The 9,615-nt window shown below is 33.7% G+C and overlaps 1 protein-coding gene across 1 annotated transcript; it reads right to left on the bottom strand.

Annotated features, from left to right (window-relative positions):
* Positions 1-4,419: 4,419 nt before the first annotated feature.
* Positions 4,420-6,308, bottom strand: LOC114717802 (uncharacterized). The gene has a single exon (XM_028902997.1). It carries the CDS (start codon positions 5,313-5,315, stop codon positions 4,719-4,721), a length of 597 nt encoding a protein of 198 aa, XP_028758830.1. The 5' UTR covers positions 5,316-6,308; the 3' UTR covers positions 4,420-4,718.
* Positions 6,309-9,615: the final 3,307 nt, after the last annotated feature.

The raw sequence follows: 9,615 nt of genomic DNA on the forward strand, positions 1-9,615 counted from the left end.
GAAGAAGAAGAAAATAATGATACCACCGGATTTCACAAGACTTGCTCTTTACAGAAATAAGATCAATAGAATATCGTTGAGTTTGTGTACCCTTATTATCGTTAATAACCAATTTTCCCTCACATATATATATAATCATCTATCTATGTCTAATTCTTTTTTTCCTTTTGATATCAAAATCATATCTAGCCAACGCGGGTGATTGATTGGTGCTGTATTTTAACTCTTTATATGTAGAATAGCCTCAATGCATGGGACTGATAAAACTTTTAATCCTTTCACGGTCCATCGAAATTGGTTGGCCTCTTATGGTTAGTTTGAACATACAACACACACTCACACAAACATCTCCCTGATATATATATATATATATATATATATATATGGCACTGATATTATAAATTAATGTATGATTAAGAGAAGATCTAATCACGTATGTATGTGGAAAGGTTGGTGAAGTTTTTATTGGAGAAGCTGAAATATGTGAAATAATTGAGCTTAAAATGTGAATTTAACCCTTGTTGGAATTTTTATTGTAGAAGGCAAGCCACGGTTTGTTAATGCTAAACTTCAAGATCTTTTTATAATGGAATAAGGTTTGCTGTTGTTGTGGACAGATGAAGCTGCGTGCATCAAATCAATGTTTGAGAGTATTCTGCTGTTACTGTGATCGACTGAAGCGTACGTGCGAGAAGATTGGGCTTTCGAAGAGTCCTTTTGACAATAAAACATATTGTAACAATGATGATGATTAATTGTTGAGAAAAAGGTTTAAGGTGCAATTTTAATAAAAAAGTTTACCGTAAGGAGCACTGGGCACCATAAAATTTATTTGGGTGTAAAAATATACATGAAGTTGTCAAAAGGGAGCATCTGGCACCATGCCGTTAACGTCCGTCAGTTTACCGTTAGAGGGGCCTAGAAAGTCAGTTTTAAGGTGCATTTTTAATAACAAAGTTTGCATCAAGGGGCATTAGGCACCATAAAATTTACTTGGGTGTAAAAATATAAATGAACTTTGTAAAAGGAAAAAAATAACAAAATTCTTCAACTTCCATAAACATCCATTAATTTTATTCTTTTCGGTCTCACCAAATGCTATATTTTCTCTCTATAAATTTCTACTTCCAAGCTGATCCATCTTTCTCTCATCATAGTCAACACACATCCACACACTCTCTGTCATGTCATTTTCTGAGCCTCCAAGCCTTTTATATGTATTTAAACAAAACACATCTTTCCCTTCTAGGATATGAGGTTTATTGCTTGCATCCAAGTACTACCTCCAGTCCTTAATATAGGATGCAATGGACTAATTTGAGGAGATTAAAAATAAATAAATAAATTACTTTAAAATATTATATTTATTGTTTTTTCTCCAAATTAATTTTCTTGGCTTGTAAACTAATATATAATTTAATGATGCATATAAATATTTTAGAGAGATCATGTACTATATGCTATTGTGTCAAATAAATAAATAATATAATATTTAAAGTAATTTATTTATTTATTTTAATCTCCTCAAATTAGTCCATTGCATCCTATATTAAGGACTGGAGGTAGTATCTGGATGCAAACAATAAATATCATATCCTAGAAGGGAAATATGTGTTTTGTTTAAATACATATAAAAAGCTTGGAGGCTCAGAAAACAACATGACAAAGAGTGTGTGGGTGTGTGTTGACTATGATGAGAGAGAGATGGATCGGCTTGGAAGTGGAAATTTATAGAGAGAAAATATAGCATTTGGTGAGACCGAAAAGAATAAAATTAATGGATGTTTATGGAAGTTGAAGAATTTTGTTATTTTTTTCCTTTTACAAAGTTTATTTATATTTTTACACCCAAGTAAATTTCATGGTGCCTAATGCCCCTTGATGCAACTTTGTTGTTAAAAATGCACCTTAAAACTGACTTTCTGGGCCCCTCTAACAGTAAACTGACGGACGTTAACGGCATGGTGCCAGATGCTCCATTTTGACAACTTCATGTATATTTTTGCACCCAAATAAACTTTATGGTGCCCAGTGCTCCTTACGGTAAACTGTTTTGTTAAAATTGCACCTTAACCCTAAGAAAAATTAGTTCACTTAGTAAGAAGACGGCTAACTGCAAGACTATGAGTTCAGAACCCATTATGATGTGAGAACCTTGTTGATAGGTAATATATTTCTATTAGCATTTTCTAAGTCAGAAGGCATGCCCTGACTTTGGTAAATTTCTGAAATCCAACCCGCCTGGACTTTTTTTGTACCAAAACAATGGTAATAATTAATTACCTTGAATATGCGTGTGTGTATATGTATGTATGTATTGAACTACATGTAGATTTAATTACTAATTGTTTCCTAAGCCTCTGATTGGGAATCCGTAAGAACAGAAGAGTATTATGAGGGACTGAAGGACTGTAATTATGAATCATGCTTTTGAGTTTTCAAATATTTAATTTAAGATTATGTTTAGTATGAATTTAGAGCAAACATGGGATCGAAAAAACTAAAATCAACAAGCCGTAAATGGAGTTATAAGCTCAGATTTTGGAAGACAACATTACTAATAATTGGAAAATTGGGGTTTTATGCGTCCCAAGAGTGGCGATTTGGGTGCGATTCATTGGCCTTGTATTTTACTACTCTGTCCTTTATTATAAGGTCCTTCTAACTAAATTGTGCGGTTTAAGAAAATAGTTAAAATTAGTTAAAAGCAATTAATATGTAGCGCATATAGTTTTTTTCCCCAAATATACCCCTATATATAAATGGATAAATGTGAAAGAGTAATAGTGAGATAAATGAAAAAAGAGAATGTATTAAATACATTAAATTAGGGATAAAATAGGTAATACTGTATTAAATGCTCAGAGAAAATCAAAGAGGATCTTATAAAAATGGACAAATCTATTCAAAAAATTGGATCTTATAATAAGGGAGGGAGGGAGGGAGTAAATTCCATTTTCTTCTATTAGTTTGTGATTTATTTAATGTATTGAAAACAAGACCGGTCATTGAATCGATCAAGTTAGTGGGTTAAATTAGAGTTGACTCGAAGTCAGACCAGTAATAATTAAAAATATATAATTTATATAAAATGTACACAAAATACTTATATTTAATTATAAAACATATTTTCAAATTATCATATGGTATATAGTTTAGTAAAAATAAAAGAATTGTATGAATTTCCATTTGCCCCTTCTTATATAATTAAAAATAATTTGTATACACTGATGCATTGATTGATGTAGGAGGATGGGCGAGCTTTGAAAAATAAAGGAGGAAAAATCACTGCCACATGCTATGCATGTCAAGGAACAGCTTGAGGCTATGATTATGACCAACCTTTTTCTTTTTTTCCCCCTCTGTTTTTCTTTTCAGTTTGACTCTACACGGTGCTCCACTGCTCCCTTTGTTTTCTTCTCTCTTGCTCTCTGCCTCTCATATTCTTTGAGCAATGTGTCTTCTCCGGTGGTCTAGAAGTGCTTCCTTTGTTTTTCTAATTGCGCTCTTCCTCACATGGTGTTCTTCTCAATACATGGTACTGTCAAACAACAAAAGCTCTTACTCCTTAAGAATCATTCTCTTCTCTTTTCTATGATTTCTACATTGAAAACTTCTTTCCTTCTTCTTTTTCCTAATTGACAATAAACTTGCTTCTTCTTTCTCAGAGGATTTAAGCCTCTGCATTCTTTGGATAATTTTTTTTTTAAGGAGTGACTCAGCAACCCACCCAACCCAACAGGTCTCTCGGGCTATGACCGAGTTACCCAGGTTACGGTGGGGCTATCCCTAGTTAGAGGCCTGGTCGAACCAGACAAGTGATTGGATCACCGGTTTCTGGCTCAACTCGGGCTGTCTGATCCGGTTTTTAATCCCATGGATTTACTAGGTATCCTTTGACCCATTAGGATCCGGAAATTAACACTTGTGTTTTGGGTCTCAAAAACAGAGGTCAAGCCACTTTCTTTTTTCTTTTTTCCAGGCGCGTGCTTTTGTTATCTGGGCGCTTTTTGTTTTGTTTTGTGTTCTTTTTTCACTTTTTTGATATTGGGTTAAGCTCCAAACGCCCTGTCACTTTTATAAGCTAGCTTGTCCCAGTCATTATTGTTGATCTCTCCGACATCTGTGTTCTTGTATCCAACACTGTCGTTAATTACCACATGGCTCCGCGTAACAAAGCAAAAAAGCTCACTGTTTTGACAGTTTAAACCTAATTTTTTAATCGGACTTCTAAAGTACACGGTTGTAAAAATCTACAGAAGCAACATATTCCCAGCATAATCTCAAAAAGCGGTGTGCTCTGGAAAACACAAAATTCAGATGCGGAAGTAATGACTATTGTATTTGAATCAAGTTGTTCTAATTCTGAAAGTGCACCTGCCAGAAACAGATTACTAGCACGAACCAAATTAAGAATCATTTTTGCCAAATCAGCTTAAGTTACAAATTGAACCATCCAAGTCGACTAATTCCGCAAACATTGTTACATGTATAAGCTAGCCTGAGTTATGATACAATACAACCCTTATAACTTTCCTGTAAGGAAAATGGCAATAATAACAATGCCAACTATTTTCCTCAAATGAAAAAGAAAATTCTGCGTAAATCTCTATCAGGTCTGAGTGTATGTATGTTCAACCCTCGAATTGAACTCTAACCTTATTTATGTTAAGCGCAGTTTGAAGTATAGATCCAGAACAGCGAACAGTCAATTGTCTTCACTCTTCAGTATCATCAGATAGAAAAGATTGCTCAAAATCAGAATCCATAATAACGCCATCCATAATATGCATAACAATCTTCCTTTTTCTAATATCTGTGATTTTTGATCGAATCCTGTTCACAGATAGCATTCTATCTATGTCTTTTGCAACGTATAATTGGAACCCAGATAAAGAATCATAGGACACCAGCTCATCAAGAGGTACCTCAACTGAAGATAGCTCCCGAGGGACAGCTGAGAATCCCAATATACGAGTGAGAATTGCATAGGTATCGTTAAATTTCTCTGGTGTCAAGCTGTCATTTACAGATAAATGCAAATCACGCTTGAAAGCTTCCTCTGAAGGAATAAAAATAGTGAAGGAAAGATCTTGAGGTAACATTTCAACCATCATTTTTCCAAATTCACCTAATTTGAAATTCTGAGGCACTTTTCTGGATTTGAATGTTGGATGGTAAATCCCCATTTCCCTATTTCTAGGCGACGCCTCCGGAAGCTTCAGAACAGTAACAATCACAATAAAAAAGCAACTAACACATACCAGCATGCCCACAAGAGCAACTGAATGCTTCAAGACCAGCCTCCTATTCATTTTCCTTCACAAAAACAGTATCTTGCTAGCTTTATGGGTGCAATTTTCCTCAATTTTCAGAAAGTACGAACAAGATAATTTAGAATACAAGCTTCAAATGTTAAAGCTGAAGATTAGTGGGACAAATTTTTAGCCAAATCGCACTTTGAGTCGTATATTTGATGTCAAATATGAGACCACAAAACTCCGAATTAGGAAGCCAAGAATGACGACTCTGAAATCAAGACTGCCTGAATCCACAAGTCCCTTTGGATTCTGGATTGATCGAATCATCAAAAGGATATTTGTAACCAAAAAACTTACAGCATCAGAAGCTAAATCCACAGATCGAACGGAAGATTCTGCTTGCCAGAGAAACAGTATTGGCTCTCTCTTTCCATTTTTTTGGATGTTCAAAGTTGGGTCTCATCGAGCTTTAGAATTACCACTCAATTTGTTGCCACATCAGTAACTTTCAGCAAGTGAAAAGCTGCGTTGAATCTGGGGGGAAATCAGAAAATAATCCTTCAGCATGACCGAAGTTATTTCCCTCCAAAAACTTTTCCTCTATGTTGCCGCTAACTTAATTCAGAGAAAGAAATTTCACGGTCCAAAAACCGTCGTCTCTGTTGACTCTGTTTTCGTTCTTTGGAGGAAGAAATTGTTCAGGGTCGTAGAAAAATCCCAGATTTGACATACGGATTCATAGAATCAAATTAATATGATTGAAATGCAATCAAATCTAACAACTCAATGCTCCAATTTGAGCCAACAACAATGTGTGACTATATCAATTCAAGAAAATCTCAAAGCTCCAATGAAAATGAGCCAAAGAAACAAGAGATTGACCGAATAGGAAATTTTTACTGAAATGAAGAGAAGTAAAACCGCAAAGGACAAGGAAGAAGTGGATCTGTTGCGCCAAAACGGCGATCGGTTACTCTCAACTTCCGACGATCTGTTTCCAACGATGGAAAGGAAAGAAATAAACACAATCTGCTTCTGTTGCTTTCTTCGCTGTGAATGGGTAGTACTAAAAGGGACGATCTGATTCTTTCATCTCTCTTCGGCCTTCATGGATCGCGGGATAGGATTGTTTTTATGGAGAATTCCACAAAAGTCCCACAATCTGAACTTAATTATTTGTCTGGCCCAAGACAATCTGAAATTTCATTCCATTCTTCTTGTCCCAAAATGAAACCAAGTTTACAAGGAAAATGACCGTGTTGTTTCTAAATATTTTAACAACCTCATATATAAGGTTGGAAGTTGAAACATACATTTTAACACTAGAAAATGTTAAATATCAATTGTACGTATGGAAATTTATGACTCTCAATTTTCATAATAACAGTATGCAAGCAAACTTAAAGAATTTACAAGCGGTCGTAAATAAATTTGAAGGTCGGAATTCATAATTTTTAACAACAAAAAATAGCTAAATAAAAATTGTACATATAAAAATTTACAGCTCTCAATTTTCATAATTCTAGCTTGTGAATGTAAAAGATTTACGAGTACTTATGGATAATTTTTCAAGTTGAAATTCACTTTCAACAACAGAAAAGATAAATAAAAAATTGCACAAATGAAAATTTATAACTGTCAATTTTTATATTATACTTCTTATAAAATACCCCATTCCTTTCTTATAACATATCCACACACTTAGTTATGTGAATTTTTCATGTTCACAGCTTATCATTATGAAAACTGAGTTCTTCTTGTACAATAAACATCCATAATTTTATATACATTTTTTTGGGGTAAAATTTTCTCCATCTCTTCCTTGATGTCATTTTGTGTTGGTGGTGCCTTTACAAATATGGATAAAAATTTTTGAGAAAATAACAGAAAAAGAAGTGTGAAATAGTAAAAAATTTGGGAAGTTAATAATTCGTAATACCAAAAACAGAAGAAAATCTTAAATTGACATTTTAAAATTAAAATGAAATGACATAAAATGTCTCTTCTTTGAAAAAGAAAGTTCGCAAACTCCTTACTAACGACCCTAGTAGCAAACATTGACTAAGGCCAAAGGTCCCCCGGCAGAGTTTCGGCATCGAGACTAGTTGCTTGCAAGTGGCTTTTTACCCCCTAGAAGTAGTGGAAAGTGGTGATTTTTCCACCAGTTCCCTAAAAAACAAAGGAAATTGGTAATAGACAAATTTGTCGCTAGATTACAAGTTTCACTCAAATTTCTAAAGCGGCCCACGAAGTTTTGACAGCCCATTATTTTTCTTATATTATCTCTTATTAAATTTTTGATGAAGTCGTACGCATAGTTTTGAAGCTTATTATTTCTCTTATATTAAACCTAATCTCTTAATCAAACTTTTAAAAAGTGGCACACATAATTTTGACAGCCCATTGTTTCTTTTGCCGTAAATTTTATGTGATAAAGCTTCTAGAATACATGGATTTAATAATTCATTATTTCCAGCCCACTATTTCCCTTATGTTAAACATGATTTCTATCAGATTTCTGAAGTGCACATAGTTTTAACAACCCATTGTTTTCTGTTCCCTAAATTTTATCCACCAGCCATATAATGCCATCAACCTAGACGAGTTAAGGCACAAAATTGTAAACGAATCTCTATCAATTTTTATTTTCTCTAGTCTTTGCAAAGCAATTACGAATGAAATCCAACATAGATGAAGACGAAGGAGATGATGCCAATGCTACAACTACAAAGGATTTGCCTTCTCAAAGAAATCAAATCAACAACATACCAAAAGGTATTAAATTTAAGCTTATTTCCATGCCTATCTGATATACTGATCGATTCAAATAGTGTGGGTTTATGCTTTTTCTCTCCGTACACAACTATATAGACCATCGGTAAGTCCCAAATAAAAGGTGGCAAAAATGTTTAATGTATCAGAGAGTAGGTTTCACCTCTTATTGTAATGTGTTTTAGCTTTTACTTTCATATTCAAGTGTAAATCCGTTCTTATTACAATAAGGACCATAACAGATACATTACGAATACAGCAAAAAGACATTACAAACTCTTGAATTGACAACATATTTTAATGTATCAGAGTAGTGTTTTACCTCTTATTGTAAATCTGTTCTTATTAGTTATTATAGTAAGGGTCTAATAGTTTTGAAAAGGATCATAACAGATACATTACGAACAGCAACAAACACATTACAAATTCCTTTGTTTCAGGTTTAAGGAAGATAGGATATATAATGGCCCATTTTCAACTGGATCGATGTCAGTTAGTTCCTCATCTTCAAACTCACCATGCCTGCTTCTGTTCAGTTGAAATGTCATGTGTGCTATATGTAGTGCTTCCAGCACTTGGGCTTATTATGTTCAGTACAGCATGTTGGATTCATTTCCCTGTTCAGAAACTCATCTACAGCATGTTGGATAATAATGTGGAAACTATGTTTGGTGGCTTTCTTTGCAGGATGGAATGGGACTCATATCGAGTATTGTCCTACCTTCTTGAAGTGATGGCCATATATTATCAATGGAATTCGTCGCAAAAAGAATAATAAAAATGAACTATGTAGCTTTTCTGGTTGGAAATGGACATGTCACATGTTTTCCTAAGCTATGCAAAGTTAAATAATTACGTAAAGCTCTTTGTAAATAAGTGCAACGGAAAGGCCAAAAGTAATTGTACTTCTGTCATACAGCCCAACTTTCCCCTTCGTAATAGTTCTTTTTGTACCATAAACATTCATAGTAGTTTTAGATATATATCTTGCTTGGGAGAAATTTTTCTTCATCTCCTTCATGATGTTATTTTGTGTTAGTGTTACCTTCATGAATGAGAATAAGATTTTTTTTTTATTTAAATAGTTACTCCCTAACGACATTAGATTAATTATAGGTAGGATCAAATCTGTGACCTTCTAATTATAACAAAGTTTTTATGCTATTAGACGACAACACCATATTAGCAATATGAATAAGGTTTTTAATTCACAATAAAGAAGATGAGGGCAAGTAATTAGTTAATCTAAAGTACGTGTATACGTATATATTGCTTGAATTTGAATTAATCAATTATTTTTTATGGTTAATATATATATTCTCAATAGTTAATGGTAGCATGCAATTAAAAGTAAGAGATATCTAATATCATAACAATAAAGAATAATGCTTTGATTCATAAGTATCAAGTCTGAAACAAAATTACGGGGAAAAAAAACACAAATCTTAAAAATAAGGCGCAAAAGAGTAGGATGACTTACCTATATCATTTCTAGTGTTTCTTTAAAAATGAGAATGCTTTACTTGTCCAATCTTAATATTCAAGACCTTACAAACAACCAAGCACATATGCTCCGCATCGC

This window comes from Neltuma alba, unplaced genomic scaffold (genome assembly GCF_004799145.2).
Source record: "Neltuma alba isolate B1F8T4 unplaced genomic scaffold, ASM479914v2 tig00011777_pilon, whole genome shotgun sequence".
In the NCBI taxonomy this organism is placed as follows: Eukaryota; Viridiplantae; Streptophyta; class Magnoliopsida; order Fabales; family Fabaceae; genus Neltuma; species Neltuma alba.